Raw genomic sequence first — 18266 nt, forward strand, 5'->3', positions numbered from 1 at the left:
ATTAAAAGTTAAACAATGTATAACCAATTTTAGAGGAAGCTAGTTTGTTCAGCTCATACACACAATTACAAATAATATGATCTTAACATTTACTATGCAGGAAGGAAGAGGGGAGTTTCCCTTCCCCAGTAGTTAGAAAATAAATGAATTATGTTTTTCTCCTTCTAAGAGTAAGGGTCTGATCAAAGGAACACTCATCTTAAAAAAATCTCAAAAAGGGAGAGATCTAACATAGAATAATCAATCAGACAATGACTTCAACAGACACATTAATTAGTATATGAAATCTCTAAGGCAGTATACCGTGCCACAAAATATCACATAGCACACAGGCAGGTAAATATTTCAGTTCCCCTTGCATCTAAAAGCCAATGTAGAACAATATTTGATACTGGCCTCAGGGTTAGAAAACTGTCCAATGAGGGAGTTTCAAAGACTATGTTCAGAAAAAATATGCTAATTATTAAAAATCGTTCCTGTCACCTTCTAACCTTTTGCTTTCTTTTAAGTCATGATTATACCAGAAAAAAATTAACCAGGGTTCTAGTTTTGTCAATGGGAAATTAATGTCAATTTGAAATTTAAAGTCTTGTGGGTCATTCATAGAGAATCTGTGCCCAAATTGGTCGTTACATGTGTATCAGGCTCATGACAGTAGGGATTGTTCCAGTCCCATTAACAACTAAAAGTATGTCTACAGTTTCTACTATTTCAAAAGTTCATGACTACATTGCATTGTCTCTTAATATACTAAACTCCCAGAACTTAAATGAGAGAAATTTCCTATCACGTACTGTAATAACGGCAATCCCATTTATTTTGAAAAACAAAATTAAAGATGCTTAAATGGCAATCCTTTTTGCCATTACAAGAGAGGAAGGTAGGCAAAGATGACTTCAAAACTTTACTATAATTCTCCCACTTACCACCCCCACAGGACCTTTGTGCCCATGTTTTGTAGAATACCTCTGGAGATCACATCAGTTGTACATTTTTTTAAAAATATGATCTTCTTTACGATTGTTGGCAAAATTTATAAATTAACCTGTAGCCTTAAAATGGAATAAAGATAAAAGTGGAGCTTGTGAATTGATGAATATGTAAAAACTTAAGATTTTTAATGGGACATTCAGCATCATTATAAAATTTAATGTGTACAACCTTTTAAACTGAGTAAACTGTGAAAATGGGGCTTTGATTGCTTAGTTATGCACTCCATTTTCACACTGTTGTATTCCCCCTCTCAAAGATGCCCTTCATAAAACATACATTGCTCTTTTCAATGGTTCATATTCATAACAGGAATTATGTCTCACTTAATTTGCATTCCATTCTCCTCCTATTTGCCCCATAACAGCTCTGTAAGGTAGATTGGGCTGAGAGAGAGGGACTGATTCAATCAATGAGTGATGAAACCCAAAGGTATTTTTTTCAAAAAGCAACTGGACTTTGTTCTTCCTTGAAGACATTTCACTTTTCATCTAAGAAGCTTCTTCAGTTTTGTTCTTCAGAATTGAAGAAGATTCTTGAATGAGAAGTGAAATATCTTCAAGAAAAAACAAATCCAGTTGCCATTTGAAAAAAGCACCTGGATGACTGAGAATCCCCATAGACAACGAGTGATGTCCATGGTTGAGAGTAGACTTTAAACCAGGTCTCCCCATTACCAGTTCAACACCTTAACCCCATGGTGGCGAACCTGTGGCATGTAGAGCCCTCTCTATGGGCACGCGTACCGTCGCCCCAGTTCTAGGTCTTCAGCTGGGTTTTATAAAACCTTTTCGTTTTAGGCCTCCGCTGCCGTGTGGGAAAAAAAAGGTTCAATCAATTTTAACTTCTCACGGGGAAAAAGAAATCTTCCAAAGTTGGAATTGATTGAATGAACTTTCTAGTCCCACCCAGTCTGCTGTTACCACCTCAGCCACGCCCACCCAATGGGCCACATCCACCCAAGGGGCCACGCCACCCGGCACCCAACGATACATAAGTGGGTTTTGGGTTGCAGTTTGGGCACTCGGTCTCTAAAAGGTTCGTCATTACTGTGGCTTAACCACTATGTCACACTGACTCTTTCTGTTATATCAAGAAACTTTCAGCAATGAACTGAAATATTTAATATATACTTAATGAAAAACTCTTCCCAATTGATATTTGACTAAAGCAAAAAAGACATGTCTTTTTTGCTTTATTCAAATATAATGGGGAAGATCTATCTATCTATCTATCTATCTATCTATCTATCTATCTATCTATCTATCTATCTATCTATCTATCTATCCAAAAAACCTGAACAGTTTCTTCTGCTCCACTAATCCTTATGTTAGGGGATGCTGAGCAATCATCTTTGACTGCTGAAAACTAGGAATCTTCCATTTGGTATATGAGGTAGCTTACTTTGAGACCATTTGGCCATGATAGTCCATGGAATCAATATTTCCACTGCAAAAGGCTATTATTTCTGTTCTTGAATTCTATGAAGGTGCCATCCAAATATGAGGCTGGCTCCTCTTGAACTTAGCTTCATTTAATTATATATTAAATGGAATAATCAAACTTATTCTCCTGATTCTAGATGTCTGATACTTTGTTTTGTTGATGGTGCCAGTGGGTATGTTGTCTGTCTGTGTACAACATGTACAGAAAACCAGGAACAGCTTTCAAAGCAGTATGTGAACGCTGCAAAAATATAATTACTTTAACAATATTTTATTTGCTAACACAGGTGACAAAACATCTCTGTAATCATCCTAGCATTTATGTTTATTTAAACTGAATCCATTTGTTTCGCATTTTGTCAGGCCTTTTGACTTTCTATATAGCCTGTGGCATCCGTATTGTATTCCACAAATATGAACAACACAATTATTACCAAGATCAAAAAGGCCACATTTTAAAATTTACCAAAAAAATACAAATAATTACTGAAAGTTATGCCATGAGTATTTTACCTGTTCCCTTTATTTTGTAATGGTTATATTTTATATTTGTAGTGGTCAGCATAATACTGAATGTTCCAGAATCTGCACTTGTGGTTTAGGCTTGTTTCCGTACCTAAATATTTAGTTTCACCTCTTATTATTTCCCATTTTGCTACAGCTTTTTATCCTTATATATGCCAACCTGGCTTGCCCTAAACCAGATATGTAAACAACTATGAAAGAAGCTATAAATTCGCAAATAAGGGTAAATAGTCCCATATGCTATGTGAATAGCAAACTGTTAACAATAGAGCAATCAATTGATACAAATATGGTACTGATACGTGAGCAAAAATAAAGAGGGAAGAATGAAGATTCACTGGATCAAGGAGAAAAATATTTATTAAAAAAATCGTTGATACTGAACTTTTTCTCAGGGCCACCTAATTTGTTAACACATTATTGAGCTAAACTCAATATCTGTTGAAAAAAGAAGAAGCATGGGAAATAGGAATTATACAAAATAGAACTGAGTCAGACAAACTAGAGGACAAAATCAAGGAGATTCTGGTTTAGAATACTAATCTATGTTTTGGGATCACGAAAATGAGCCTTGGCAATAAACATTCTCTCCTCTTTGCTTTTAATAATTAATGATTTATTACTATAACTGAATCTAAATAAATAGTTTCTTTAAAAAAGGAAGACAATTTAAAGCTAATTTGTTCATAAGGAGTTAGGACTAACCAAGATTCGTTTGGTTTCAGATTTAGTTAATGTCAAAATAAAAAACCCCGATTTTCTTCAAAGATCAGGCTAGGGAATCAGTAGAAGCACGCAGGTCTAAGATATAGTTCTGTATTACGTTCAGGTCAGATCTCTGTGTAACATGCTATCTGGTTTAGAAAGTTTAACTAATTCAAGAATATCTACATTAAAAAGAAAACCCTCTATAAAATACATCTATATTTAAAATATTAATTGCTATATCATACTGTAACATCCAATGTTTGTTAAAAATGGAAATAATTTGTAGATATTAAACATACAATGTAGTAAAAATACTGAATTTTGCTAGTGTGTGTATATTGTATACATATACTGTGTATGTATGTATGTATGTATGTATGTATGTATGTATGTATGTATGTATGTATGTATCTATGAAAATAGCTAAAGGATAGAAGGTAGGGGCAGTTTCAAATACAGGTCAAATATAGCTTGGTTTTTTTACAATACAATACAAAACAATACAGTACATAGCACAACATTGCAGGAAAGATGAATGCGTGGTTAGCTAACAGTTTTTATGGTAGATAAGTTAATAACCTTGGAATCACCTGCTTTCTCTTGTGTCTACAATTTCCTTCTACCGGCTGGATTTGCAGCCCATGGGTTTGGACAAAAAAATTTCCTCCCAATTGAATAGGAGGAAATATACCAAGGAACAAAGAATACTTACTTTGTCTGTAAGTCAAATAATGTGTTAGGTCACATAAAGTTTCATGAACAACTACTCTAATGGCTGCCCTTCTCTCTGGCTGAGAGGAAAATTTTACATTTAGTAATATAATACATTAAAATTATTACTCTAATCTTAAAGCCATATTTATTAAACTCCTAGAAGATCTTCAGCTAATCCAAATGAAAATGCTTTCAATACACTTGAAAATCATGAAACTTAATCTTTGATCCATATATTTCAAATCTATAATGTAACATCTAGGAACTCCTGTGCAAGTGTCCCTACAGCACATATCCACATACCTAAAGGATTGAAATGCTCAGAGGGCGTTCTCATATTTAAAAATGTGATATGTCATAAGAAATAAAGAGGTTAAGCACAAAGAATTTTTCATTTTATTTCTTCAACTTTTCATGTTTGATATCTATTTTATTCTTTTAAACAAACTTTGAGGACATATATTATCCTTTTTAAAACACAAAATACAGCAACAAAGTCAAGTCAAATCTTTATTCAGTAATAGACCTGCAAATAAAACACAATTATGATAAAAAGAAAAATATATTTATTTTAAAGTATCTTAAAAGGGTTAGAGTTAATACTATGGCATACTGTGCAGACTATAGACCAGAACATGACTGAGATCAAGGAAATAAAATCAGATTGATCAAATAATAATTTCTTTTGTCTTTTGGGGATATCTTTGGACGGAATAGGATAAGTATTCAGAAAGAGGGTAATGAAGAGCTTTAGAAGCAACATACTGGGACAATATTCACTCAGGACAGCTGTCAATATGAAATAAGAGAATTGAGGAAGATAAATTTCTTGATGTCACAGTTTAATCAAACAAGGAGGGCCTTGTTCCTGCCAATGCAAGCGCTCTGCCAGTAGTCAGTAATAGCGCTCTGCCAGTAGTCAAAATTGCAGGTACAGCTTATAAAATGTCTACAGTATCTGGAAACCCCTGAAGTCTTTGCTGTAATTTTTGGATTCTTTAATTAGACGGGTGTGTGTGTGTGTGATCTGTAAATTAAGTGGAATTTAGGAGAATTTGGCAAACAAATAATTGTCATTTGGGCCTAGTCTGTCATTGAAGTCCCCTGAAATGATGATATGGGCAGTGGAAAAGTGTAACTGAATACCCCTAATGTAATTTTCCACTTTTCCCCAAATTTCAAAAATGCATGATCAAGGGATGTTGGGAAATATATAGAAGTTAAAATGAGAAGCAATTTCTCTTCAGTAAAGTTAAAATGAGAAGCAATTTCTCTTCAGTAAAGTTGAGAATAGTTGTTTGTGTAAGGTTGTAAGATAGGTCTATTGACATAATCTTAGCATTTGGAGTGGTTGAAATATAGATGTTCACACCAACATGATGTCTCCCTCAACCAATGCTAGGAACTGCTGAGAGGGATAATGATTTATATCACAAATAAAGAGATCATTTACTGACCAAACCAAATCAATTAGAGGTCTGGCTATTTTATGTGTTGCCACTAGAGGTTCTCTCAAATTGTCCAGTCTTCAATATCAGCTTGTTCTGAATTTGTCAGAGTAGTGAAAGAGTTAATTAGTTTTTTTCCCCCAAAACATAATCTGCGCACTGTCTTGCTGTAGGTAGAACAGAGTAATCTCTTTTGGGGAGGGGGGGGGGAAGAGCTGGTAAAGTGTCCTTGAGGTTATCTGAAGTGGAGTTGTCGCATTTATTCTTTAAAGTGGCAATACTCCCTCAGACAGATTGGTTCAGGAGTGGTCAGGTTCCTCTGAGCACAATACGTGTTTTAGAAAAACTGAAAAAGTATGAAGAAGGGCCTCATTTTAAACAACATATTGGAAATTGTGACCGGCTTAAAAGTAAGTAAAATTTGCTCTCAGCTTCTGCTAGATGGAAAGCCCTCAGCCTGCTATAAATCAATCAGTTATTTTTTCACAGCATGTAACTGGCTTAAAAATAAGATAAATACTCTTTGTTCCCCATCAAACTTTTTATTCTATTATTTAATATTTGTAAGGTGATTTGTTTAGGCTGTGGGTGGTATTACAATTTAAATTTTTCTTTTAGTTACATGCCCACGGGAGACTTCTTTCTCACTCTTTCCCACAGTAGTAGTCAGCTCTCTGGTAGTTGTTTTTTCTTTTCCTTGGTGTAGGAGTAAGGTTGCCCATGTTTTCCCTGCTGGCTCCTTTTCAGTGAGATTGAAAAATGTGTGCTTTAGCAGGGTTGTTTTACAAAGATGTCTTTTAACGAGTCCACTTTGATTTTAACTGTGGGCAACAAGTCAGAGACAGAAAGCACTGTTTTCTCTGGTTAGAAAGTTAATTACCCTTTTATTATTTAAGTTTATCAGGTAAATATTCACATCCTCATCCTGTAATAACTGCAGCTGCAGAGCAGATTGCAGCATGTGTTCAGAGGGGGGAGAGTTCGCTTCCATTGAGGAGGAGAGATCTTTAAGCTGTTGACTTTCGAACTCTGCTTGTAAATCCCACTCTAAAACATCATATCCAATGGAGGGGTTTGAGGGAGTAAGAATACTTACCCGAGTTGGCTTCCTTTTCTTTTTGGCTTTCTGTTTTTTGCGCTTGGACACAGCTTGTGTAGGACGTTTCTTCTTACTTTTCCCCATGATGGTTAGGAATGTCCTGGAGCTTTCTCAGCTCTTTCTAAGTGCTGAGGCTTCCAATAAGGCAACGGAAGATGGTATTTAAAACAATAGTTTTAAAATACCATGATAAAATTAAACAGTGATAAGAAATAAAAATATGGTGATAAAGAAATACTTTTCCGGAGGAGCTATTTACAATGGTTGCTGCCTCTCCGCCATCTTAACTCCTCCTCCTCCTCCTCCAATTGTCTCTCTATATTTGGGGTGGAAACCAAATTAAAATCCCACAGCATAGAAAAATATTTGGGCTGAGCAACAAAATAAGGCAAAAGGCAAAGGAGAATTAATTTTATTTATTTGCTGGTAAAAATCTCTAAAGTATTTAGTTAAGCTTATCTGGGAAAGATTCTGTAAAGAATCTGTAAAGAAAACTTACTACTTTTATAACAGTAGTATGGTAAGAACTCAAATAGACAGCAAGCTAATAGGATCTATATCCAGAAAAAAATATTGTGTGGGTTAGTTTGTTAAGCTATTCAATAGGGGCAGCAATAATTATATATTTTAATACCTCTTAAATAATATCTCTCCTATTGGTTTCTTATGATTTATCAATTGTTGTTTATTATGATCTACGACCTATTATTTGCTGTTTATATGTAGACTGTGTGCTTATGCACCAGAGACAAATTCCTTGTGTCCAATCACACTTGGCCAATAAAAAATTCTATTCCATAATTCTATGATAATTTATCTCTGGAGACAGATAGATCACATGGGACCTGCAGATTATCTTATTAAAAATAAATAAAATGAAAATCTCTCTTTTACATGAGTGCCTGTACAATTCAAGACCATCAAAGAGATCAATCTAGGTGCTTCTCAAAAAATCAAGCAGAAAGTGATTGAAAGAGGAAGATCACAGGGATCTTTTTCTGAGATATTCTTAAAGTCTGCAAATGTTACAGGATTAGAATCCTCAGCATTAGAATATTTCAACTACTGGGTCACTATTCTTGATCCAAAGAATGGAAATCATGCAAGCAATAGAAAATTTTGAATAATAAACCATTAGCAAGATGCTAAATTTTCTGAGGTTGCAGCACTAGTAAAATGATACAGGTAGTCCTCAATTCATGACCACAATTGAGCCCAAAATTCATGTTGCTAAGTGAGACATTTGTTAAGTGAATTTTGCTCCATTTTACGACCTTTCTTGCCAAAGTTGTTAAGTGAATCACTGCAGTTGCTAAATTAGTAACATGGTTGTTAAGTATACTTAATCTGGCTTCCCCATTGATTTTGCTTGTAAAAGGTCACAAAATGGGATCACATGACCCTGGGGCACTGTCATAAATATGAGTGAATTGCCACTGTCAGATACCAAGCATCTGAATTTTGATCAGGTGACCATGGGGATGATGCAATAGTTGTAAGGATGAAAAATGGTCATAAGTCATTTTTTTCAGTGCCTTTGTGACTTCAAATGGTCACTAAATGAACTGTTATGAGTTGAGGACTACCTGTACTTAGATGAACTATAGTTTTAACAAAGCAGCACAAAGAATACATTGCATAAAATATTATTATCACTGACAATTTAAAAATAATCTATAGTATGGAGAAGTGATATATATCTTATCTCAATATATTTCAAATTTCATTAATTTCAAAAACAAATTTCTTGGGTAAAGACAAAGTGAAATATTTTTAAATGGGCAAATTTAAGATTCTTGTCCTAATATCTGTTATCAAGTATATGCTTCTGTTCTAGTGAGTTTTTTTAAACCATTCTATAATGATGCAGAAAAACAATCATGTGACAAATGCATAAATCTATACTCAAGAAGACCGCTTTAGAAATACAGGTGAAAATCAAATCTGCAACATGTATCATCATTTACATGTATCTCACAATTACTCCATCCCATAGGTAGCTACGAACAATAGATTTCTTAAGCCTAGATTTAATTGTAGCTTTTTATTTTCCAGGTTATTTTTTTTAACTATTCTTCAGTCTGTACACCACAAATCTCAATATTTTTACTCAAGAATTTTATCTTATATTATTTAGAACAGAACTGTCACATTTCACTAAGGACTGAAAACTTTATATACCATTTTGTACAGGTTTTTTTGCTTTTATCTCATAGTTACAAAACATTTTTTTCTTTACAAAGCCTCTACTTCTCAGCCTTTAAAAATAAATACAAGATGAAAATAACATATTAGAAAAAACAATCCCATTATTAACAATACACATACTTTTGCTTAGCACAGGCATGTCAAACTTGTGACATCACGTGATGTTGCGTGACGTATCACAACTTTTTCCCCATTGTCGGCAATGGGGTGAGCACAGATTCGGTGTGACGCATCCGGCCCGCGGGTCGGCAACTTGACATGCCTGGCTTAACATATTATAAAGACAATATCTGCTTTCTGGTTTCTAATGATGTGTAGCCATAGCCTTTTACAATATATTTAGATATAAGTTTTTTTTAGAGATATATTAATACTGAATTCACTTAAATTAAAAGTGTAACCTTTGTAAACACTAAAAATAAAAATATTTCTAAAATTAAACTTTAATCGTCAGATCAAATGGAATGATGTCATAAGATAGAGACTGAATTCTGTACAGATGGAAACTTCAAAACTTTATTTTTTAAATAAATCCTGCAACTGACAGGATTCCAAAAACATCTTGGTGTTGATTTCAGGCAAAGTTTAATCTTACTGGGTGACAGGATACATAAAACTTGACCCTTGCATCGTCTCTGTGGGGCTAAAATGAAATCAGGGATCAAAGTTTGCAAAATAAAAAAAAAAACTTCCATACTTACGGTTGTGGGGGCTGGGGTGGGTGGTGGAGCATAAGATGGCCTTTCTGTTTTAAAAAGAAGGGGGAAAATGACTATGTAGAGGTACTGTAACACAGGGACTTCAAATTAAGTTTTGAACAACAAATCAAAATATGAATAATTTTTTTAAAAAACTATGCAACTCTACAACATAGTTTACATGTTACAGGAATGCCCAAGCTGTGGATTTCAAGTTCATATGCAATTCTTGAAAGTTAAGAGAAGTGAATGAAATAAAAAGTTCAAGAATATAAAAAAAATACAGGACCCTTATTCTATGTCCTATTAGTCTCCTAGCTAGACCCTAGACTTATCCACTTGTTCCTTTTCTCATGTAATTGGACATGGGGTATGATTTATTTTGCTTTGCCTGGTAAAGGACATTCTATGCATATGAGACAGAATAGTTCTAAATCTCTATCCTTATTCTTCATTTAACAGGTAACAAAATTTCAATGTGCAAAGATTTTTGCATGTGCCTGTCCCCAGCAACCAAAGTAATGCCCGAACTTTTATTTTGCAAAAGTATTCATAGTATTCTAGTATTAATTCAATGGTGGTCAACATCAAGGTCCATATAAAGGGATCCTGATACAATATAGGGATTGCAGAGAAAGGATGGCATGGATGTAACAATGTTTAGAGATGACTAAATCTGAGATCTATTTTAATGTCAAGAGTCAACCCATTGTATTGGGTTGAATCCAGACTTTAATATGCATACAATAGAGCAAATGAAAATTAATGACTGAAATAATTATTTTACGTTTGACTTCTTAACAGTTATTTATTGCTGTTACTTAGTTATTAATCAGCTCATTTTGTGGTACTTTTTTAAAGTTACTAAACTTGCCACCAGCATTATGACCTTCCTTATCCATGTGGAGAACTACAGAGCGAACTCTGTTATCTGACATATAAGACTGAACTACATACATTTATCTTATTTAGAAATAATAGGTTCAAATACAAGTAGTCCTCAACTTATGACCACGACAGAGTCCAAAATTTATGTTGTTAAGTGAGATATTTGTTAAGTGTGTTTTGCCCCATTTTGTGATTTTTTTTGCCAGTTGTTAAATTAGTAACCCAGTTGTTATGTAAACCTGGCTTCCCCATTGACTTTGCTTGTGAAAGGTTGCAAAAGGTGATCACATGAGCGTGGGACATAGCAACTATCATAAATATGAACCAGTTGCCAAGCATCCAAATTTTGACCACATGACCATGGGGATGCTGCAACGGTCATCAGTGTGAAAAATGCTAATTCATTTTTTTCAGTTCAGTTGTAACTTTGAAAAGTCACTAAATGAACTATTGTAAGTTGACGACTACTTGTATAGCCTTAAACAATGGCTTATTGTAACTTGGTTTGCTGAATAGTCCATAAAATTAATTTCAATACTAATTACCTTTGGCAAGATGGGTGGCATACAAGTTCGATAAAAATAAAAATAGTCCCAAAATATAATTCTTGATGTCCCACAATATATAGGTAGTCCTTGACTTTCAACCATAATTGAACCCAAAAATTCCATTGTTAAATAATACAATTGTTAAGTGAATTTTGCCCCATTTTATGACCTTTCTTGCCAAAGTTAAGTAAATCATTGCAGTTGTTAAATGAATCTGGCTTCCCCATTGACTTGACTAGTCAGAAGGGAATCTTGTGATCCTAGAACATTGCTACCATGATAAATATACACCAGTTGCCAAATGTTTGAATTTTTATCACATGACCATGGGAATGCTGCAATGGTCATGTGAAAAACGGTCATAAATTGCTTTTTTCAGTGCTGTTGTTAACTTTGAATAGTCGCTAAATGAATGGTTGTTAAGAACTACCTTTACTAATACAAAACCAAAGAAGCCACATTACAGTGTATTGTGATATTTGAACACATATGTGTTAAATGGAGCTTGTTCTCAACCAGGTTTGTCCACAGGTATAAGCTATGCCAGGGGTGTCAAACTTGCAACGTCAAGTGACGTGTCGCGACATATCATGACTTTTTTGCCATTGATGGCAATGGGGTGGGCGCAGTTTCGCTATGATGCATCCGGCCCGCAGGCCGGCAGTCTGATACCTCTGACCTATGCTGACCTACCAAATAATAACTTCTATGTAGATTAAATTAAGAACAAAATACAACTTAACTTACTTGACATTTTGGTAGATAAAAGTTTCAACCAGAGGAAATTAGATCTGAAAAACAACAATAACAAAATGCTGTAAAATAAAGTCTATCTTGGTCTGTTATACTGGCTGGTCCAGTGCAGTTCATTAATAACTCCTATAGTTAAAACATACAAATGGAAGAGAATATATAAAGACACAAATACTCCTTAGTGAGTTATATTTTTAAACAATGGTAAACTTATTTGTAGTTCCTGAGCTCTGAAGTGTATGAATAATTTACAACCAAGAGTTATTATTAAAGAAATATATCAAAAATCCTATTTCTTAGAAAAATTAGAAACATCTTATAAAAATTAATATGGTGAGACAATATTATTGATGTTCAAGTCCTGCTTGTAGTCTACAATTCAAATTTTTATTACTAGTGTGATATGACCAATTTGGATCACAGAAGTATTTTATTAGGTATTTTTAGTCATTTTGTATATATCAAGAGAAGGAGATATGAAAATATACAAGTAGCAAAAAGGGGCAAAATCAATTGTTGTATTTTACAGTTATCATTATCCAACTTCTTTAGAAACTGTGTAAAGATTGCATTAATACCTGATTATGGGAAGAATGAAATGATAACAAGAATAAATATGAAATCTAATGTTAATACTTTGATAAGTATGCCTGGGTAGATTGTCAGAATTCATTTGGTGACAGCAGGTATCAATGTCAGAAAGGAGCATATGCTCGCAATTTTTTAAAAAAAGTATATGATAAAGCAAATACATTTGAATTATGGAATAATGTCCAGTTTTCATTAATAGATTTGAAGGTTGGTTGAATGTGACAGAAATGGTTAGCAAATTGTACAACACTAAACAGAGAGAAAGGATTTGTGATGTCTTTTTGTTTGTTTAATATGTTTATGGATATAATAATGTTTATGATGATATTAGAAGTTTTATTATTTATTTAATTTGGATGCTGCCCAATTCCAACCAACTCTATTGAACATAAGCACAAATGTGTATATACTTTTCTATAAACTTCAGCAAAAAAATTTAAGGAACACAAGTATGAAAATCTATATTCTACTAAAACTCTTGCTCTTATCTTAACTGGCAAAACAGTGCAGCTTAGCCAACAATTTTTGAATCTAGATATTTTAAATGGACTAATAACAGAAAATGTCCAAAACGTGGAACCTATGATTCCCACAGAATTAAAATTTGGCAAATTTTGTGAAACTTTTATGACATTAAAATTATCATAAAACATGTGACATAACGTGTCATAAAATATTTACTGTGCTATACAGTTCAACATGGACTATTTTCATGGCAGATATATCTCTGGATGTATTCCAACTTTTCCACTGAAAGAAATCTATTAAAAGTTTTGTCGTTGTCATCTGTCATGGATTGTCTAGTTAATCTATCAAAGGCAAAACAATGTTGTGTTTAACCAGGAAAATGAAGTGAACAACTGCAAGTTATATGTAAATGGTAAAAAACTAGATGCATTTGTATATTTTCAATATTTTCTAAAGATGGGAAAATGCAGGGAGAAATTTTAAGATGTGCAAAATATAGAAACATGGAGAGTAATACATGTTATGGTTGTGTATATGAGTGTGCTTTTACTCTTTTTGTTTTACAGAAGTGAGAGTTAGATATATAAGGAGAAATTAAGTACAGTGGAAATGTGGGGTACTTAAGAATTCTGTGTGCTAGAGGAAGAGGACATAATATAAGACAGGGGTCTTCAAACTTGGCCCTTTTATAACTTGTGGACTTCAAGTCCCAGAATTCCTCAGGCAGGCACACTGGCTGAGGAATTCTGGGAGTTAAAATCCACAAGTCATAAAAGGGCCAAGTTTGAAGACCCCTGATATAAGGAATGCATGAGTGCTGAATGAAGGGCTGTGAATGACAGGTAGAAAGAGTATAAGATGGTTTGGTTCTCTAGAAAAAAATAACAATATACACACACAAAGAAAAGGAAGCAGAGTGAATATGTCATGAGGAAAGGGAAGATCAGGAAAGTTGTGATTGAACTTGATAAGATTTTCAAAGAGAGGGAAGTGATAAGCTTGAAAAACAAAAGTTTATGCATAAAGTTGTATATACTGGCATAGTGGAATAGGAGATGGTTAATGTAAACTAGTTTTAGCAATGTTTCATTTTCAGTTTATTATTTTAACATTTTTTCTGCTTTTTGCATAATGCTGTTTCGGCTGAAAGAAACAGCATGATGTGGGTATATAGTATTTCCCTCCAATTCCATGGTTAGTCTTAAGACTAGCATAAATGCTTATTCATTGCTTTTTTATTTTCTTCTCTGCTTTTTTGATATTTACATGCTTCTCATGACAAGGATCTGGCCTTTTAGATTTCACAAGTCATAATGCACTTGGATGACACAAAAACTTCATTAATGTGATACACTAAACCTCCTTTTTTAAAAATATGCTACTGAATAAATGTACCTATGTTTACACATTGTAATATCTAGACCAGTGGTTCTCAACCTGTGGGTTGGGACCCCATTTGGGGTCGATCGACCATTTCATGGGGGTCGCCAAGCAAGGCTGTCCGCCATTTTTTTGTCCGCCATTTTTTCCCCTTTTCCGGCAGGTGCCTTACCTCCCTTGGGCTGGGCCAGCTGGTGGTTGGCCTGCTCCGTCTCTGCCGCTTGCCAGCTACGCCTCGGCCGGCACAGGGGGCGGAACCACGCATGCGCGGCGCTCCCAGGCAGGGAAAGTCCTCGACTTACAACCGGTTGGGTAGTCCTCGACTTACGACCGGTTTAGTCCTTGACTTACGACCGGTTTAGTCCTCGACTTACGACCGGTTGGGGTCGCGGCATTAAAAAGGTTGAGAACCACTGATCTAGACACAGACTACATTAAATCACAGCCAAGCCAACTTAGGTGATACGTCATATATTTTTATAAATTTTATAGTTTAAAATACCATCAAAAGTAAAAGTAAGTAGCAGAAATAAGATTTGATGGACTTCAGTGCATTTCATCTTCAGTGTTTTTATTCTTCATAGATGCTACTAGCTGAAACCTCCATGTGTATCCCAGTTCCTTTGGCTTGCTGGCATAGGATCAAACAAGTAACTCTCAGTTTTTTAAAAGGACTTAAAGGTACCCAAAATACATTTGCTTCATTTTACTAGTAATCTTTACAATACCTATAACTAAAACATTATACTGTCAACGAGGAACGAGAGAGAGAGAATCGTTCACAGTCCACTACCCGCTTATGACATCTGATCTGAATCAATTCCATAAGAAGCAAAAACAAAAGGTAGGGCAAAAAGTATTAAGCTTATATCTCAGTCTTTAAAAGCAAGTACCCATCGCTTTTACAGAAAACAAGATCCACCCCTCCCCCCGCCTCGCGGGCCTTGCATTTGTTCTTCATCTCGGCTGACAGAAGGAAGTTAAAAAGTAAGAAGAAAAATCTTCCAATTACTGCGGTGGGAAAGGCCGCCGTAAGTGGGAAGATTTCCGTCTCACACCGTCTCTTTAAGAGAGATCAAGTCCGGGCTCCGCGGACTCACCAGCTTCGCATCAGACCCCCAGGCCTCTCTGTCTCCTTACTCTCAGACCCGAAAGGAACCAGGTAGGTACAGATCGTAGCTTCCGTTTCCTCTTCGGCATATTCCAAACAATTCTTCAAATTTGCAGGTTGCAACAAACCTTCAAACTAAATTTTAAAAAATGTGTTCTTTTTCCGTCCCGGTAAAAAGAGTTGGATTTTTCGTGTAATTTTCTTCCCTCCCCTTTTCTCCCCTTAAAGGGTCTGGGTTCGATTGTTGCGAAACTGCGAATTCATATGACATCTCTCTCTGCAAGGCAGGAATGTCTTTGTCGGGAAAAAAAAGGGGGAACAAGGAACGCGTTTGCGCGTTAGTTCACGTGGATGCGAGAAGATGTTTATGAAAAATGTAAACCTCCGGAAATCTGTTTATTTGATATATATCTATTGTTACCCAGATTCTCCGTGGTTAAGGGCAGCTATACAGTAATCAACAAAAACTAAGTTACAGCAAAGGTGCAATATAACATTTATAGCATAAATCTTAAAAATGTTAAGAAGGTCACAGAAGGTCAATATGCGGAGTAGCCTGTTTCACATTGTGGATGCATCCATGAAGAATAGCATCTGTAAAATACCTGTCCCCTCCGTGAAGCAGAATTAGCTTCTCTGGACTGGATATGGAAAGTTTTAGCTGTGAACTTAAATTAGTTCTAGTTCCCTTTCTGGTTTGCAATATTGACAATAAGCAAGCTGGATTTCAAAGAAGCAGAGGAACTACAGATCAAACTGCCAACATTTGATGGATTATGGAGAATGCAAGGGAGTTCCAAAATAGATCTACTTCTGCTCCATTGTTTATGCTAAAGCTTTTGATTGTGTGGATCACAACAAACTGGCAAGTTCTTGAAGAGATGGGAGTACCTTACCCATCTCCTGAGAAACTTATATGTGGGTCAAGAAGCAACAGTTAGAACTAGACGTGGAACAATTGATTGGTTCAAAATAGGAAAAGGAGTACCACAAGATTATATATTGTCACCTTCCTTAACACATTATGCAAAATGCCAGGCTGGATGAATCACAAGCTTGCCAGGAGAAATATCAACAACCTCAGATATTCAGATCATACCACTCTAATGGCAGAAAGTGTAGAGGAGCTAAGGAGCCTCTTGATCAGAGTGAAAGAGGAGAGTGCAAAAGTTGGTTTGAAACACAATATTTAAAAAACTAAGATCATGGTATCCAATTCCATCACTTCATAACAAACAGAAAGGGAAGAAATGGAAGCAATGACAGCTTTATTTTCTTGGGCTCCAAGAATACTGCAGATAGCGACTGCCGCCATGAAATTAAAGTAAGCTTGCTACTAGGGAGGAAAGCTATGGCTAACCTAGACAGCATATTAAAGAGCAGAGACATCACCTTGCCGACAAAGATCTGTATGGTCAAAACTATGGTTTGTCAGTGATGATGTATAGATGTGAGAGTTGGATCATAAAGAAAGTTGAGTGCTGAAGAATTGATGCTTTTGAATTTTAGTGTTGGAGAAGACTCTTGAGAGTCTCTTAGACTGCATGGAGATCAAATCAGTCAATCTTAAATGAAATCAACCCTGATTGATGTTTGGAAAGACAGATAATGAAGTTGAAGCTCAAATGCTTTGGCCACCAGGTGAGAAGAGAGGGCTCATTAGAAAAGACCTGATGTTGGGATAGATTGAAGGCAAAAGGAGAAGGGGACAGCAGGGGATGAGATGATTAGATGCTGTCATCAACCTGATGGACATGGATTTGGGAGACAGTGGAGGATGGGGGGGGGCTTAGCGTGCTGTGGTCCATGGAGTCATGGAGGGTCAGGCTTCTTAGGCTAATTTAAGAAAACAAAACAACACGAAACATTTTCATAAATCTAATAGAAGTCAAATGGTGGTGATGGGAGGACAAGGAACGAAGGAAAATGTAACATAAAATATAGTTAGAGAAGGTAAATTCTAATTTCAGGATACAAAAACATGTTTAAGTTTAAGATGGTGTTGTCTTTATTAAGGAGCAGAAGCTGTATTCACATATTTTATCAAATGTGCTTGTTTGATTTTAGTTCAGTATGTTGTGGATGATTTTTTTTTGCAAACTATTGTTTACTATGTTACGCAATTTTAGCAAAATGTGATATATTCAGTGAATCATGGTTAACATTGGGTTTCGTGCCATGCTATAGTTTTATTTATCCTACTGAGCAACGGGTTGTAGAAAAAAATATAACTTCCTTAGCTCACATACAATGCTAAGCCATATCACCTAGCTTACAAGCTGCAATGGCATTGAATAAGTGGTACTGTAGGATTGGTCTTTGAACTTGCAGTCATTACAGCATCCCCACAGTCACGTGATTTGTGATCTGGGCACCCGGCAATTGGTTCACTCTTATGGAAATTGCAGCATCCTGCACTCATCTGATTGCCATTTGCAACCTTTTCTTCCAACTTCCCACAAGCAAAGTGGGGAAATTGGCAGGAAGGTTGCAAGTCACTCCTGCCACTTTTTGTCCTGAGGATTCACAGCATTCCCTTCCCTCCCAGCCATATATGTGCGGCTGCAGCACCTCCTCCCCTCCCAACTGCACTCCTACAGTATTGTAGCATCTCTCCCCTGCCTGCCTGCATTTATGCAGCATAGCAGCAACCCTTTTCCAGCCCACACACCATGGCACCATTGCAAGCCTC

General features: G+C 35.5%; 1 protein-coding gene across 1 annotated transcript in view; it reads right to left on the minus strand.

The window, feature by feature from the left end:
- The window catches only part of SMARCE1 (SWI/SNF related, matrix associated, actin dependent regulator of chromatin, subfamily e, member 1), a 40322-nt gene extending 24695 nt beyond the window's left edge, over positions 1–15627 (minus strand). The window contains exons 1-3 of the mRNA XM_015832279.1: positions 15564–15627; positions 12019–12062; positions 9839–9882 (exon numbers count right to left, since the gene is read on the minus strand). Of these exons, the coding sequence (XP_015687765.1) occupies positions 9839–9882; positions 12019–12025 (51 nt within the window). The 5' untranslated portion in view covers positions 12026–12062; positions 15564–15627. The remainder of the gene's footprint in view (positions 1–9838; positions 9883–12018; positions 12063–15563) is intronic.
- Between the last annotated feature and the right edge of the window lie 2639 nt (positions 15628–18266).

The sequence above is a fragment of the Protobothrops mucrosquamatus genome, unplaced genomic scaffold (genome assembly GCF_001527695.2).
Source record: "Protobothrops mucrosquamatus isolate PMUCROS unplaced genomic scaffold, P.Mucros_1.0 scaffold1, whole genome shotgun sequence".
In the NCBI taxonomy this organism is placed as follows: Eukaryota; Metazoa; Chordata; class Lepidosauria; order Squamata; family Viperidae; genus Protobothrops; species Protobothrops mucrosquamatus.